At 43.8% G+C, this 18,394-nt stretch overlaps 1 protein-coding gene across 1 annotated transcript in view; it reads right to left on the minus strand.

The window, feature by feature from the left end:
- LOC137438237 (ATP-binding cassette sub-family C member 2-like) overlaps positions 1-18,394 on the minus strand; it is a 94,549-nt gene that overhangs the window by 18,425 nt on the left and 57,730 nt on the right. The window contains exons 19-21 of the mRNA XM_078766242.1: positions 11,586-11,740; positions 10,719-10,874; positions 10,046-10,245 (exon numbers count right to left, since the gene is read on the minus strand). Of these exons, the coding sequence (XP_078622368.1) occupies positions 10,046-10,245; positions 10,719-10,874; positions 11,586-11,740 (511 nt within the window). The remainder of the gene's footprint in view (positions 1-10,045; positions 10,246-10,718; positions 10,875-11,585; positions 11,741-18,394) is intronic.

An 18,394-nucleotide genomic window follows, 5' to 3' on the forward strand; every position in this document is an offset into this window, starting at 1 on the left:
TTTCAGCATGTGGAAAGGAACCAGATTCGTAGTCTAATTCAGCTTCGTCTGGGAGATTTGGAAAACCTAAAGCAGCACAAGTAAGACCAGCATCGAGCAATATTGCTTGAACGTGTTGCAGACCACGCAATTCAGCCACTTGTAAATCACTGGAACGACGAAAGTCCTCAATGAGCGATTCTCTGTGCTTTAGCCAAAGTGTCACTGGATCTTGTGGCTGACAATGGATGCATATTGTGGCAAAGAGGGACCTCAATTCACAAGGCATTCGGAATGAAGAAGCCTGTGTTAGTGCACTGTCCCATTCATCATCGTCTGACAAAAGGTGACGCATAAAATAGGCATCCTTGAATGAAGATGCCATGACACCACCAACAGTTTTAATGTCATCGAAACAGGAAGCCCCAGGTACATGTAAAAGAAACGAAAGGGGGGGGGGGGGCTGATCATGACCTACCCTACGCCACATGGCCTACGCCATTTGTTGAGATCATGGCCACAATGGAAACACAACTGGATAGGTAGGGGCCTAGGCCTACGCCTACGCCTACTTTTCGTCAGTTTCGTCGGCGAAGTACACTTTGTTTTAAGCTTTCAGAAGCTGATGCCTTGGTATTTATTGCTTTATATGATACTGATGGGCTGCTGATCGGTTTCACTTCGTTGTAATCACAGTATATGGAAGAAATTATGGTAAACCCACCTGATGAGGTTAGCGTACAACGCAATCGACGACACCGGCACAAATGCATGCTCTGGATTGTCCACTCAGTGGACGGCTTGCTTTCGCCTTCGCCTGTCCAATCAGCGGACGGCTTGCTTCGCCTTCACCCAGCAGACGCCAATACGATGGCGTCGTATCGGCAGGTAATCGGATGCTTTTGGGCCCCAAAGTCGACTAATTCAGATTTTTCGAGTATGGCTGTACGTGATAAACAAAGAGCGCGGTTCGTAGATCGTAAATCCCTTCGTGCCGTGGGCATCGGGTCACTGGGTGCGGCGTAAAAGGGATAACAAAGTCGAGTCCTTACGCTATTATTATATAGACTAGCCGAAACCCGTGGAACATCCACGGAAGGGAGGATGTGGTGTATGGATAGAGTGTACCATTATGGATGACATAGGGGAGCGCTCATGGGATCTTCTTCTTCCGTTAAGCTCCAATTTTTTCTCTTTAAGTTAAGTCCAATCAGTCCTCTCTGCTCGAAGTGCTCAGGCCATGCCTTCCCGCTCTCATACTTTTATTTCCGTTCGGTGTAGAAAGAGATTGACATATCGTTCGTCTGTTTTCAGCTCGTTTTCTTTAAGCTTCCTTACGTCTCGCCACCTGCTACACCTCTCTGAGTTACGAGGATTTATGCAACGCACCCCGAGTATCGCAACGTCACTCCATTTAACTTTATTAAAATGACGATAAAGACGTGAAACCCGTGGAACATCCACGGAAGGGAGGATGTGGTGTATGGATAGAGTGTACCATTATGGATGGCATCGGGGAGGGCTCATGGGATCTTCTTTTTCCATTATGCTCCAATTTTTTCTCTTTAAGTTAAGTCCAATCAGTCCTCTCTGTTCGAAGTGCTCAGGCCATGCCTTCCCGCTCTCATACTTTTATTTCCGTTCGGTGTAGAAAGAGATTGACATATCGTTCGTCTGTTTTCAGCTCGTTATCTTTAAGCTTCCTTACGTCTCGCCACCCGCTACACCTCTCTGAGTTACGAGGATTTATGCAACGCACCCCGAGTATCGCAACGTCACTCCATTTAACTTTATTAAAATGATGATAAAGACGTTTCCTTATGTATCCTAATTTAAAATGTTCAAGGGAATAAAAGGACAATTTGGTTCACACCACCCATGTTCACACCACTCGACTGTCCAATCAGCAGACGGCTCGCTTCGCCTTCGCCCAGCAGACGCCAATACGATGGCATCGTAAGATGGCGTCGTATCGGCAGTTAATCGGATGCTTTTGGGCCCCAACGTCAGCGAATTCAGATTTTTCGAGTATGGCTGTACATGATAAACAAAGAGCGCGGTTCGTAGATCGTAAATCCATTAGTGCCGTGGGCATCGGGTCACTGGGTGCGGCGTAAAGGGATAACAAAGTCGAGTCCTTACGGTATTATTATATAGACTTGCGGGGTCACCCGTGGGAATCCCACGGGCATGGATGTGTGTGACATTTCGACATATTGAGTTAGATGCTGCATCTGCACATTCAGTTATATAAAATGGTTACTGGCAATTGATCACATCCACAAATGATGTAATCCACACAATTTATGTACTTTACATAACGTTAATAGGAATACATGCCCGTGTAGATGGGAAATACAGTTTGTTTGAAAGAAATCACAAATATCAGAAGAAAGTTTTTAAAATTTAGAACTATTCTCACTCAGAGTTAAACATCACCATAATATTATGCGGTTGCTTCAACGTTTCGGTGAATTATATGTCATTCCCATATATGTCATTCATATGTGTCATATATATATGTCATATATGTCATATATGTCATTCCCAACAACATGGATGTGTGCGACGAATTTTAAATATATGTCGACTGTTATTTTAGGCGGTGTATTTTCGTTTATCATCATGGCGCGATTTAAAAATATATATCTCTGCATTTTCCTCTCCAATACCTCCTCACACTTTACACACACACCGGCCCATGTTTACATATACACACACACGTACACCCACACACACGTACATCGACACACACGCACACACACGCAAATATGTATACACATATATACATCTACACACACACACACACACACACACACACACACACACACACGTACAGACACACACACACAGACATATATATACACATACAACAACAACATGCATTTGAAGGCCATTTTCCCTGCGAGAGCAGGGGTTAGCCTACATACACATACACACACATATATACACACACACACACACATATGCACGCGCGCACGCACGCACACACACACAGACACACACACACACGTCCCACATGTATATATCCCACATCCCACATGTATATACATGTTTAAAGTGTACGTGCCCTTCCCCCCTCCCCCGCCCGGCAACACTGGGTACTTCTGCTGGTAACTAATAAAATAAAAACGAAGAAATATCTCTCGGTTTCATGAAACTCAGTGGCATTGGATGAAATTCGCTCGGTGAATTCACTCGGTGTATTCGGTTCGGCTCGGTTCACTCGGTTTAAAGAAAAAGCGATAATGTCGACATGTTGCTGACTGTCATGTTGGGCGGTGTATGATACTTGTTGGCTGTTGGGCGGTGTTGGGCGGTCATATGGTGGCGGAATATTCGAAGAAGATTTCCTGAACCATATTTTACTTCTGGCTAATAATGTTGAATGAAATAAAAACGAAGAAATATATGTCGTTTTGTGACGACTGTCATCAAAAGTAAACGGTGAATTCACTCGGTTTGGCTCGGTTCACTCGGTTTAAAGAAAAAGCGATAACGTCGACATGTTGCCGTCTGTCATGTTGGGCGGTGTATGATACATGTTGGGCAGTGTATGATACATATTGGGCGGTTGTTGGGCGGTGTATGATACATATTGGGCGGTTGTTGGCGGTTGGGCGGTGGGCGGTGATATGGTGTATTTTAAAAAATATATCTCTGCATTTTCCCGCGTTGCTGACACCGAGTCGTTCTTCATCGACTGTGTCATTCATTTTGGAAATGGAAGTTTCCACGCAATGCATGAATTGTCACGAGTCAAGAGGAAGTGTCTCGTCATCATCAAATGACAAATATATTACATTGTGAAAATTAAAGATTTCAAATAAACCTATTTAAAGTGTATGCGCAATATCTAATAAATAAAGAAACGAAGCAATATCTCTCGGTAATTTCCTGAACCATATTTTACTTCCGGCTAATAATGTTGAATGAAATAAAAACGAAGAAATATATGTCGTTTTGTGACGACTGTCATCAACCACTGATAGGCCGGACCTGGATTCAGACCTGAAGCAAAATCTAATCGGTTTGTTCTCGTCACCTATCCAACTCATTCATCAAGTTTAGTCAAAACTCGTCCATAACTTTTTTATATAGGGCAAAGGGGGGCATTAAGCTCCAGGGGGCATTAGGCTCCACGACATTGTAAATGCATATTTACCTTCAAGATTTACAATGTAGTGGAGCCTAATGCCCCCTGGAGCTTAATGCTCCACTTTGCCCTATCATGTTCTATATCGCTTTTCACCCGAGCTCTCAATTGTGAAGAATCACTTAAAAATTCAATAATTCTCGTTTCCGAATCCACATTCAGATCTTCACCAAAATCGAATCGATTCGTCCTTTTCACGCACCCAACCTGTCCACCAAGTTTCGTACAAATCTGTCCATAACGTTTTGAGATATCGTGCTATGTGTCGGTTTTAGCCCCATCACTCAATGGTGAAGAGTCATTTGAATAATTCTCAGATCCAGATCTGAATCCGGATCTTCACCAAAATCTAATCATTTCGTCCTTATCGCACACCCAAGCTCTCTGCCAAATTTTGTTCGAATCCGTCCACAAATTTTTGGAGTTATCTTGTTCACAAACAGACATACAAACAGACAATGGTGAAAACATAACCTCCATCCACCTTCGGTGGTGGATGTAAATATGGATCATAATGGGTTAAATTTGTACTACTGGTTAGAGGGCTCTGACTCTCTTGAAAATCCTCTCTATCTCTTTGCTGACGACTCTACTCTCTGTCGCTCCATTCCTCATCCCTCAGATTGGCAGTCTGCAGCCTCCTCACTCTCTGCAGACCTGGACAAAATCACAGACTGGGCAAACAAGTGGAACATGTCTTTCAATCCTGACAAATCTCACACTCTTACGATGTCTCTCCAAAAAGACCGACTGGACAACCCTCCCATCCACTTTCTGAATAATCCTCTCCAAGAAGTTCTGTCACTCAAGCTTTTGGGTCTCACTATCTGCCATGATCTTTCCTGGGAAAACCACATTTCAAATATGGCCTCCAAAGCCAGTCGCCGACTGGGCATCCTCCGTCGTGCGAAGTCCTTCCTTGGCACACCTGAGCTCCTCACCACATACAAGGCTTTTATCCGCAGCTCAATGGAATACTGCTCTCCCCTCTGGGCTGGTGCACCTGCCTCACACCTAGCTCGTCTTCACGCTGTTGAAACCAAAGCGTTCAGAATCATTGGAATCTCCCGCGATGAAGCTAACTCCAAGGGCCTTTCACTCACTCACCGCAGACAGGTTGGTGGTCTTTCCGTCTTCTACCGACTCCTCTCTGGCCTTGCTCCCCCAGCTCTCTCTGGGCTCTGTCCCCCAAATATTCCTACAGGTCACACAAGATCTGCCTGCAACCCTCTTATGGTTAAACTGCCAAAATCAAGACTTTCTGCTCACCTTCACTCCTTCATTCCTCTTTTCTCCCGCCTCCCGAACAAACTCCCTCACTCTCTTCAATCCCACTCCACCCTCCAGGTCTTTAAAATAGCTGTTCGCCACCATCTCTTATCTTCCCCCATCCAAAACCTTGATCTTTTCTACCCCCGCTAATTTCACCCCAAATCCTACACTTTTTTGAAATACCAACTTCTGTCCTGGAGGTCCTTGGTCTCCTTGTGTTTTATACATCTCCCCCCCCCCCCCCCTTCCCACGCCTCCTCGCCCCAGGCCCTCTCCCTCCCGCGCTTCTCCCTGCTCTCAGGTGTTGTGTTTGTGTGCTTCCCCTCCTCTCCCCATCTTGTCTTCCGCTCCCTCTTTTTGTATGTTTTGTTTGTCTTGTTGATTTGTTTGTGAAATAAATGTTAGCTCTTTCACGAGCCTCGATTGAGTATACAAAAAAAAAAAAAAAAAAAAAGTAAATGGTGAATTCACTCGGTTTATTCGGTTCGGCTCGGTTCACTCGGTTTAAAGAAAAAGCGATAATGTCGACATGTTGCCGTCTGTCATGTTGGGCGGCGTATGATACATGTTGGGCGGTGTATGATACATATTGGGCGGTTGTTGGCGGTTGGGCGGTGATATGGTGTATTTTTAAATATATATCTCTGCATTTTCACACCGAGTCCAAAACCATCGATAAAAATGAAATCATGGTGAGTTAGATTGGAGATAAAGGCGTGAGAGAGACTCAATGGCCTTGAAGTTACAGGCTTTTGAGAATTCATTTCGTTCTATAAACGGCAACTTTCATGGGATTTTCTTCCCGTTTTTTTTCAACCGAGTCTAAAACTATGTTAGCGACTGTGAAAAATGAAATGATAAATCGAATTTGATTTGAAATAAAACTGGGAGAGAGAGCAAGACACCACGGGCCTACAAAACAGGCCTCAAAGCTATGCGAGTTAATAAAATGGTGGATATTTGTTTATAATTATATGAAGCCTCTCCCAGAATGGGTGGAGCTACTCTGCAAACCGAGTAAGCCACACCCCGTACAGACGCCCAACAGACAGACAGACAGAATCATCTACAGCTATTATAATATAGATGCTTGGAATTGCCTCCTTTTCCTATGCACTGCATGGTGATCACACTTTCTCAGTTCTAGGTCATCAGGGAATTGCCTCCTGGCCCCAGTTGATCAAAACTCGGATTATGTAATCACTGGATAAGAGCTATCCTGTGGATAAAATTCTTATCCGAGGGTTAACAAACCGAAGGATAAACGATGGTTGTTCAAAGGGTGGATAATGGTAGGATAGCTATCTGCAGGCTAAAGCCTGGATAAACTTTTGATAGGTACATGGTTTCCCACAAAGCATTGCTGCCGACTGCTGGCAAAACAATCATGGTGGCAGAAGACAGTCTACCTAGAAACAGGAAGGCAAACTTTACCAAACGGGATATGTTGTGTCAGACGACGAGAGTATTGTTACGTTTGTGGGGGTAGATGATGGAATACCATAGTAAAGATAGGACTGTATAGTAATAGCATGGCTCATGGACACGTATGAGACATGTTGATGTATATAAGTAGGGCAACAGGAGTTCAAGATTATTTATGCATCTTCACACGAGGGATGAAGATGTCTTGCCATCCTCTACTCCCTGTACACCCACGACTGCGTGGCCACGCACAGCTCCAACTCAGTGAATAGGTTCGCCGACGACAACAGTGATAGGCCTGATCATCGACAGGGACGAGACGGCCTACAGGAGAGAGGTCAACAACCTGACACAGTGGTGCCAGGAAAACAACCTCTCTCTCAACGTCGAGAAAACAAAGGAGCTGATCGTGGACTTCAGGAAGAGAGGAGAGAGGCTGGACCTCATCGCCATAAACGGGTCTGCTGTTGAGAGAGCCAGCAGCTTCAAGTTCCTCGGCGTCCACATCACAGAGGACCTCACTTGGAACGAGCACACGATTCTAGTGGTGAAAAAGGCTTAGCAAAGCCTCTTCCACCTCAGACGGCTAAAGAAGTTCGGCAAGGGGCCGAATATCCTACGGGCCTTCTACAGAGGCACAATAGAGAGCATCCTGACTGGGTGCATCACTGCCTGGTATGGGGACTGCACTGCCCTCAACTGCAAAGCGCTGAGGTGGGTCGTACATTCAGCCCAGCACATCAGTGGATGTGAGCTTAGCTCCATCGAGGATATATACAATAGACAGTGTGTCAGAAAAGCCCGTAAAGATTATTAAAGACCCCAACCACCCCAACCACGGACTGTTTCAGCTGCTGCTGTCTGGCAAGCGGTATCGCAGCCTCAAGGCCCAAACTAACAGGCTAAGAGACAGTTTTTTTTCTTCAGGCAACCAGGCTCATGAACAATGAACACTGATTGCCGGTGACCTGTTGCCTGTTTGACTGCTACACACTACTTATATTTCTATTACTGCCGCTGTTATCACTTTATCACTGTTCATCACTTTATTATTGCTGCTACTTATTATTATTGTTGCTGCTATTTACCATTATTATTCTCTACTTACTATTATTATTCTTATGTTATTGCTGCTGTTATCACTTTATTAATGAAAAACTGCTACTTATTATTATAATTAGAGCTGCTACTTACTTTTTATTCTTATTATATATTATTATTGTTGCTATTTCTTATTTTATATTGTTATTTTATTTATTGTTACTGCAAAGTCGAGGAGCCAATATTTAAGAATTTTATTGCCTTATATTTGTATGGGACATGTAATAATAAAGACTCTTGAATTGAATCTTGAATCTTAACTAGATAGGGATTAAGATTAGTTTTCCCACAGTATGTGATTGCCCTCAGTGATTTTTCCCTTCGTTTTTACAACTATAACAAAGCCGGCCATGCAGGGCTTCCATTGGACCTCCACGTATGCCGACAATACCCGAACATTGCCGATTGGCAAGTAAGCCACGCCTTAATGATGCTCATGCCAAGCAAAGCCGGCAGGCCACGCCCCGAAGTTCGTCACTGGTCGAGCAAGAATATGGGGTGATTCAATGGGGCTCGACAATTGGCCAGTGCGACATCAGAGCGAGAAAATTAAAGGGAGAAGGACCGTTGGAAGAAGAGTCTTTCTCTCTTGGGTTTTTGTGCTGGAGGAGGAGGTTCAGCCATTGTTGTGAGGGCTGGTGAGGAGAGCTTTGTTTGGAGCTGGTGGAACTTTGGCAATTTCGATCATGAGGAGGAGGTCTTGGCGGCGGTTTGTGAGTCTCTTGGTGCTTCGGACAGAGTGGAGAGCGAAAGAGGGCTGTCTTGATCACTTGCTTCACGCCTGGGCATTTGACGCGCAGTGCCGGCGCCATTTCTGGAGCGCTTCCTGCGCAAGTGGCTACACCGGCTGCAACAACAACCAAGCTCCTAAAAGCCATTTTGGACCAAAGCAGAGTGCCAGCCGATTAAAAGGAAAACATTTTATTTCTTTATCTTTCCCCTGTGTGTCGTATTTGTGACCGAGTGGAGATAACTCAAAGTAGAATTTTAGTCTTTACTTCAATTTTTATTCCGACACTTTCATTTCCTTGATTTCTATTTTCATTAAATCATTATTGTTTGCATTTTATTTGTCGTGCCGTGTTGTGCCTGTTCATTGTGGGTTTCGGATTAAACCCGTGTGATTCTGTTCAGGTAAGTGCTTGTTTCCTTCAACCCGCGTGCGATGGACCAACCGCCAATTTCGGCTACGCACCACAAAATTAATGACCGTTCTGGCTATTCGTCAAAGGCTGGTGTTCATCGGCTAAGGACGCGACAGTATGTAACGGTCATCAGGAGTACATTTTCTAAAACCGCAACAAATGATGAGAAGAGGAAGGAAGGCATAGTTGGCGATTGCAACAATGCCTTGCATGCCTTTTTTAATTTGACAAACCTACATATACCTTAGTAACCACAGATAAGGCGTTACTTGGACCAGAGACTCAGATAAAGTTTCCGGAAATTCACCAATTATCCAGCAGATAAAGTTATCTAGGCTTTGAGCAATGAAAATTATCTCGTGGATAAATTTTATCTGCCAGTAAATAAGTAATTCATCCACAGGATAACACCTATCCGAGCTTTGAGCAACTACGAGCTGGTCTCTAGGTTTGTGTTAAAAAAAAAAACCCCGTCAAAAACATTGACTTCAATTAAGCCCCGGATAGTATTTTGAGTTGGTATTGGCTTAGCAGTTAGGGTGCCGGCTTGAGATCTTAGGATCCTGGGTTTGAATCCCAGTCGATCGCTGAATTAACACCAGGGGGTTGACTCAGCCTGTCATCCTTCCGAGGTCGGCAAATCGAGTTCCAATTCACTGGTAATTCCGTGCGTGTCGCAAGAGGCGACCAACAGGGATGGTGGTAGGAAGTGCATCCGGCCATAAAACATTGCTTCAAAAAAGGGGACCACGGTGCCCAAAAAAGGCCAACCCCTGCTCTGCGGGGAAAAATGGCCATGAAAGGTGGTTCTATAGTATTTTGAGTTGGCTGTGCCATGAACATGCAATTGTTTGATTGGTCCATCATGCTTTAATGGATAGCGTTGCTTTGCATCCAGACACTGCAGGAAGCAGTTGTACCAAGCAATATAAATATCAGATACATCGTTAGTGATGATCAGTCGCACCTGTTGGCAACAATCCACAGGTAGACGCTGAGCAGGTTGGTGTCAACAATCTTGCGGTTGTGCTCCAAGAACCTGTCTGCATGTCCGTACGCCCGGATTACAGGCAGCCCCGAGAGGGTCTCTCCAAGGTGGGAGTAAATGGGAGAGCGGGTTACCGAGTCCAACCGTCGCAACTGCCGTGATGTCGCCACATAAAAGCGCTGAGGAAGGTCAGAGATAACAAGTTATGTTAATATTTATGCCCATCTTGAAAATAAAAACAAAAATAGAAAATAACCAAACAGACAGGCCACAGATCGATGGCATTCAAAGACCTGTACAAAGAAGTAGAAGATTGCAAAGACCTGTACAAAGAAGTAGAAGATTGCAAAGACCTGTACAATGAAGTAGAAGATTGCAAAGACCTGTACAAAGAAGTAGAAGATTGCAAAGACCTGTACAAAGAAGTAGAAGATTGCAAAGACTGGCACAAAGAAGTAGAAGATTGCAAAACCTGTACAAAGAAGTAGAAGATTGTAAAGACCTGCACAAAGAAGTAGAAGATTGCAAAGACCTGTACAAAGAAGTAGAAGATTGCAAAGACCTGCACAAAGAAGTAGAAGATTGCAAAGACCTGCACAAAGAAGTAGAAGATTGCAAAGGCCTGCACAAAGAAGTAGAAGATTGCAAAGACCTGTACAAAGAAGTAGAAGATTGCAATGGGAACTGCAACAGCAAGAAATATTGGTGTGGCAATGGTGATAGCTATGATGGTGGAGAGCACTCCAAATGCACAGCTGAGCCAGGAGCGCAGGGCGACGGGGATGACCTGATCAATTGTGTCCATATCCTGCACAGAGAGTCAACCTATCAGCAAACAGAACCATATAAGGGGTTTGACATATGACAAGTCAGGAGACGACGATGGTTCACGAGCGAGCGGTATTCAATGACAAAGGACGGACTATAACCAAAACAGGCCCGGACAGGCCAGGCCTGGAAATGTCAAAATGAAGGTTACTGACCTTGAAATGAGATAGAAAATAATGTATAATCAGTTATGAGGTTAGTTGGCTGCACAATACCGAAAATTCGGTTGAAAAATGAAATGGAATAAATAAAGAAAGAAAGGGGAAAAAAAAAAAAAAAAAAAATGAAACATCGAGCTCCGTGGGGATAGACACATGACATTGGCCTGACCAAATATTCAAACCCCTGTCAGATTCCACCAAACCCCTCGGAGAACATGTAGCTTGAACTCGATTACCCCCTAAAAAGACATCTTTTTCGGGCGTGGCTCCGCCCACAATGGGCGCAATACGCCCACTCTCGGCAGGACACAACTAGATCATGATATCAACCTCCCACCCAAGTTTCATCAAGATAGGATGATATCGGGTAGTTATGCTGTGGACACACACACACACACACACACACGACGAATATCGTGGTCACTTGATAACTCGTGAACCAATATAGCGATTGTTACATTGTAGGAAAATAATTGTCATGTTACAGCAAAAATAAAACGTCGCTCAATACAGGGCACTTTCAACGCTACCATGGAGAAACGGTTGACGATGCGCCCAATGGGTGTAGTTTCAAAGAAGGTTTGCGGTAGCCGGAGGATATTCTCCAGCAAGCTGCTGTGCAGAATGGAAGATGCATGGATTGCGGCAACTACTATACTCACTGTTGAAAGGACCACAAAAAGACCTGCATGTCCCCACAAGAGAAATGACAAAATGTATGACTCAGATTATCGTTGAGGGAACTTTGAAACTATACAAAGCTGTATTTGGTGTTTTATAGTTTACTGCAGAGTGGTACTTCTACGTAGACTTCCCAACTATTCTTTATACACAAAAGTCATGGTTTCATCGGACAATGTCCTTTTTCTGATCATCACCGACATTTCAATCCTTATTGAATCCAAACTGTTCCTGATAAAAAAAAAGTCTGCACTGTCAATACTGTTGAACAACAACAACAACAACAACAACAACAACAACAACAAAACTGGAGCCAAAGCAGCCAAAGCAATTTTAGCATTGGAGACCTGTTTATGGAAAAGTTGACATGTTAATGGAACCAACAATAATGACCTCTGCCATCGAGGGTGACCGCAGGTTATGTTTACACCCGTTTGTCTTTTATTATATTTTTAGAATCATTTCACAAATACTCGTCTGTCTGACTGTGAGCAGAATATCTCAAATTTGTGATCGGATTCGGACAAAACTTGGTGGACAGGTTGGGTGTGTGATAAGGACGAATTGATTCGATGTTGGTGAAGATCTGAATCCGGATCTACATATGATATTTTAAAAAGTGTTTCTTTACCATTGAGAGAGGGCTAAAAACGAAAAATAGCATAATATCTCAAACAGTTGTGGATTGATTATGACAAAACTAGGTAGGTGAGTTGGGTAGGTGACAATGACAGGCTGATAAGATTTTGGTTCATGTCCAGATCAGATCCGGCCTATCAGTGGGTTACAAAACAAACAGTTCAGCCAGACGGATGTATGCGCTATTCCGAGTGCCATCCTAGTTTATGTAGTGCAGTGATGTTGGAAGATTTCCAAGCAGGTGAAGATGACCTAACACAAATGACAGGGTGAAAAGGGCAGAGAGAGGAAGAGCAGGTTTTAGGACACGTGGGCTGATGGCATCCAGTCCAGTAGTCGAGTCAGAGTCAAGGGTTGTAAGAAACAACCCCACCTTCTCAGGTGCAACAAGCGTTACGCCTAGGTCCCCTGTCGTTGAAGTGATGTGAGTTGACAAAGTGGAAGACTCAAGGCGGCCATCTTGGATTTTGACGTGGTGACCCAATTTTCAATAGCGTTCTCCCTTATGCATAGATACACCCACACAACAGATTAGAAGTTAGTAGTTCGTTTATTTTTCAAGATATTTCGCTCACAAGGTTCAGACATATATACAGTATATGGTGGCGGCCATCTTGGATTTTGACGTGGCGACCCAATTTTCAATAGTCTTCTTCCTTATGCCGAGATACACCCACACACCAGATTAGAAGTTAGTAGTTCGTTTATTTTCCAAGATATTTCGCTCACAAGGTTCAGACATATATATGGTGGCGGCCATCTTCGATTTTGACGTGGCGACCCAATTTTCAATAGCGTTCTTCCTTTTGCCGCGATACACCCACACACCAGATAAGAAGTTGGTACTTCGCTTATTTTTCAAGATATTCCGCTCACAAGTTTCAGAAATATATATGGTGGCGGCCATCTTGGATTTTGACGTGGCGACCCAATTTTCAATAGGGTTCTTCCTTATGCCGAGATACACCCACACACCAAATTAGAAGTTGGTACAGCGCTTATTTTTAAAGATATTCCGCTCACAATTTTCAGACATACATGGCGTCAGACATACATGGCGGCAGCCATCTTGGATTTTGACGTGGGTTGCACCCACACACCAAATTAGAATTCGGTCCTTCGCTTACGCACGCACGCACGGATGCACGCACGCACGTTCGCCCGCACACATGGACAGAGGGGAAAACCATAGTCGCCCTTTCGACGACTTGTGAGCGACGGGGGACAAACACAGTGCGACGGGGGACAAAAATGCAAAAATACATTCACACAGAGTCCAGGAGCAGTTGGGTTCGACAGAAAAATGGGTACCGAGAGTGAGGGGTTGAAGTTAAACTGTTCATCCTGGCAAAGGTATGCATTCTACTGAGTGCCATTCTAGTTCATTTTCAGCCTGATTTTAAGCATTCATTCCAAACTTATGTTTTATCTCTTGGTGTTCCTTAAGGCTCAAACACAAGTCTTCTCTCAACTTACTTATACTTCCTTTTTATTGTATATTTAGTTTGCATCCATAATGTAATTTTCATTGAAATAATAAAGATATTGCAAATTGAAATGATGAAAAATGAGGTGTTGGCACCCCTCTCACCAGCCATGGAACTTCAGCAAAGGTCTCACCTTTAATTAACCAACTCTAAATTTTAACTGAGAGCAAAGGCTCAGAGGTCGGACAATTCAACCAGAGTGGATTTTAAATGAGACCAAGCTGGACACATTTTCTAATCCTGGAAATATACCCTTGGGAAAAAGTGAATGAAGGAGTGTCCGTATGAGGAAAAAGGGTGGGGAGTAAGGAAGGGAGTCCAGGAAGGAAAGGGTCAAGAGAGAGGGAAATGGGACAGAGGACATTGGGTTGATAATGTATATCACTGAGGCACGTGTATGCAATAAAGGCTCCAAAACCATACAGCATAGGTTTCCCATCATAAATCATTGGCGGCCCATCCAAACGCTTTGTGCCCACGTGGTCATGCACACACACGGGAACACAAACACAAACTCTCACTCACACACTCTCTCTGATGACGAGCTCTCATTTCCTGCAGCAGAGATATTCCTCACCTTTCACTGTAACATGGATGATCCAACCAATTTAACTGATAATCCACCAGGATGGTGAAGAGGTAGCATACCTGCCCTTGAGCACAGTACTGAAAGTTGACGGTTTGCCAACCGCTGTGTGAAGCAATATCACGTTGACGTTTCAGGGATTAACCCTTATCACATCCAGAGTCGACACTTGCTCTGATGAGTGGCTTATACATTAAAGTCGTTGTGCAATCTGTAAACTTCCCAAAAATTATTTCTCCTACTGGTACTTCCCCTCCCACCTGCACCTCATAATGACAACCTTTCCTTAAAGTCTCTCTTGTTCTTCTCCTGCCCCCATTGGCTCTTCTGATCACCTTGTCAAGGCCCATATCTCTCTGGCTATTGTAAGACAGCAACATCAACGATGCAGGATGACAGGTCACTATTATTTTTTGGATCTGCCATGTGATATGGCTCTCTGCACAGGTCTATTTGCAGGGACTTCAATCTACCCTCTCACAAAAGGTTTGGACCACCATCTACAAGACACCAAATATTGATACTGCATTGGAATACTTTCACAAAAGTCCACTTCTCTCATGCACCAGTTTATCCCATCCCATCCCATCTGTGACTTTCCATTCCCTCAACCCTGGTACAATGAAGCTTGAAGGGAGGCAGTTAGAAGACTCAATCAGTTTGATTTCTCATCAAGGAAAACTAACCTGAATGAGGGTAATTTTCTTTCACGACGAAAGGCTCGCAACAAGTGTGTCTATTCTGCCTATAATTCATCAAATGTCCGACTGTTCGTCCGTTCGAAGGTACCGCAAAAACGGCTGAACCGATCGCAACGATATTTTGGGTGGATAATCCTGGGACCCCCTGGAGTAAAATAGGCTATATTGTTTTTCCAATTTCATCAATGGTCTCCAGCATTTTAAGGTTTGGACTCCCGCAAAACGTTATTTTCCCGGGTACCGCACGTACGGCTGCGGGTACCACACGGGTACCGCACAATCACAACCTGACGAATGAAAACACAGTTAAAAATAATGACCTCGGACAAAGACCTTTTATGAGGACATGGGTTGAATCCCTGCTTGAGAGAATGCCAACCCCCTCCCAGCCATCACGATCGTCTCTCCAACTCACAATCCCATGAGATATGCAGAAAGGACGAACCAAAACCAATTATCTTCTTTTTGATTCGTATGTAAACATCATTAAAAGTAAATAATGACCTCGGCCAAAGTTCAAACGACGTGGGTTTAATCTCTACATGAGAGAATTCCACATAGCCATTTGGGCGGTGTATACGCTAACAGATCACTGTCTCATCGATCTTGCCGAGGCCGTAACACCTATCGGCTCAAAATCCTTTTAACTGTTGACTTGGTAGTTTTTACAATGAAGGAAACATTAACAATGTTGTTAAAAGTTTATTTTTTATATTAATGCTATTTAATTTGTGATTGGAGTTATGTAGTTTGGAATGAAAAAAAGATATCGAGTTCAAGTGAATGATGAAATGCCGTGATGGTTTCTACTTTCTAAACGTGAACTTCGCGGATCGCCATATGCAGATTCGCCACGGCCCCACGATCGATGTTTCTGTATGTGAACGTACCCGTTTATTTGCGTGCGGGTACGTTTTTCATGGAAGTCCTTCACGAACTTGCTGTCCATGTCTGACGTGCGACTGAAGGTGCTACAGGAATGTGGAATTTATTGGTTACATGCTTTAGCATTCGCCGTTTCTGCATTGTCTGTTTGCTTCTGGCCTCCCACCCGTGCATAGCACGGGTACCTCACGAGTAAAGATAAAACATCTTGCAATCTCAGGGCCAAACGTTCTAACCAGTCTCCTTCCTCCAAGTCATAGTATCACCTGGTCAAGTCTGTCTCTGGTGTTTGTTCCCCCTTCATCCCATCTCTAAATACCGAATTTCTAAGGCAGTGTCTTAACTGTCTTTGCCTCCAAATATCATGTACCCAACCCATCCTGCTCTGTCCCAGTCTTACCCCAATGTATGCACTGTGTATGGGACTCCGCGTCCTTGTCATCTGAGAAGGTAGAGAAAGTTCTGTCCAGCCTTGACCCTGCTTCTGCAACGAGGCCAGATAGCAACACTGCCAATGTTCTCAAATCCTGTTCTACCGTTCGTTCTTGCCTCCCCTTTGTCTACCCTGGAAAGGTCGTCAAACAGATGAAGAATGAACCCCCCTATCTACTTCCTTGATCATCGACAGGAAGAGGTTCAGTCTCTTGAATTTCTAGACCTCATCATCGGCGATGAGTTTTCCTGGCCTGACCATAAAGCAAAGCTGGCCTCCAAATCCAGACACAGATTGGGCATCGTCTGTCGATCCAAGTCTTTCCTTGGAAAATCAGAATGACTTAGTCTACACGGCCTTTGTTCATAATTCAATGGAGTAATGCTTTCCACTTTGCACTAGTGCGCCAGAATCACATACTGTATATCTCTTCTGGATTCTGTGGAAGATAAAGTTCTCATGGATATTGGAATCTCCAATTTTGGTGGAGTGTGTCTCCAAAGGACAAGGTGTGTTGCTCTCAAGTCACGGGCAAGTCGGGTTCTCTGTTTGATACTGTCTATTCTCCAAATTGCTCCCTCGACTCTCTTAGTCCTCCGACCCTCCCCAGCAACTCCAGGGTGCATGTGTTCTTCCAGTGACCCCCTCCAGGTTAAAGTTCCAAAATCCAGGCCGACTATATACTCACCTCAACTCCTTTGTTCGGCGCTTCTCCAGTCTATAGAACCACCTCCCATAGGTTCTTCTGTCTCACTCTTCTCTCCAGGGCTTCAAGCAGGCAGTGTACCACAACCTCGTGTCATCTCCATCCCGAAAAAATAATTTTTACCCCTTTTGTCCTTCCTATCTGCTCATTTCAGTGTCTGTCTGTCTGTATCTGTCTCTGTCTCTTCATTTCCTGTTGGTTATTCCCTTGCTGGTTGTGCCCAATTATTTCCCCTGTTATCCCACTGTCAACTGAACTTTGCTCTTGTAGATTTTCTTTAAGTTGCCATTACTTTCATTCCCACGACAGGTATCATGCGTTTGTCAACTTATATTTGATAAAATCTATCATTCAAATTGTCCACCGGTGCAGACTCACGAATCTTCACGGAATCCCATATTACTTTGAGCAGTCTCGTCTGGGTTTTGTTTTTAACCTGACTATAAACCGTTGCACTGGTGCTTTACAGGCAGGTAAAGCAGAGCAGAGTGCAGAGTGCCTTAGATGGATGTTAATTGGACCGAGGACCTGTCCGCCTGTATCAGCTGGTGGAGATGAAAAAAAAAATCACGTTTCAAATGCGATCGTATTTCCTGGACTTGGCTCAGTTACACTGGCTTCCCATATTGGAAAGTGGCGATTTCAAAGTTTTATTCATATTTTTAATGATACATTGAGGATTAGCACCCACATACTGCACATCAATGAATGGGTCTCTGAGAATTCACCCTCTTATAACTTCATTCAGCAACTCTCCAACCTCTCACATTGCCAAGAACCAGATTGAAGATAAGATAGCTTATTGGGCGTTTTCAAAGATCATCCCATGATTCTGGAAATATCTGCTTCTGAATACTCGCTCCTTAAGGTACCTTCCTGCTTTTAAAATTAAACTTAAATCTCAGCTATATTTTTCAAACCTTTGTTGGTAAATTTTAACCTTGTTTTTATGTATTGATTATTCAACACCTTGTGATACCTTGAGAGATACTGTTTATTATTATTATTGAATTATACGAGCAGAGTAGCCGCCCCAAGGGCGACCCTATGGGCAATCTTGTTCCAAGCGTACAACACATTTTCTGCCATCTCTTATTGAGGATAATTTCTGCTGATACAATTGCCTTGACTGATTTATTGATGATTTCCTTTGGTAATATTGCTGGCTCTCTGTTCAACTTAGGGGGCCTTGGTTTTTGAGGCATCTCAATTTTCCAGAAA

This window comes from Myxine glutinosa, chromosome 12 (assembly GCF_964187855.1).
Source record: "Myxine glutinosa chromosome 12, kmMyxGlut1.1, whole genome shotgun sequence".
Classification (NCBI taxonomy): domain Eukaryota; kingdom Metazoa; phylum Chordata; class Myxini; order Myxiniformes; family Myxinidae; genus Myxine; species Myxine glutinosa.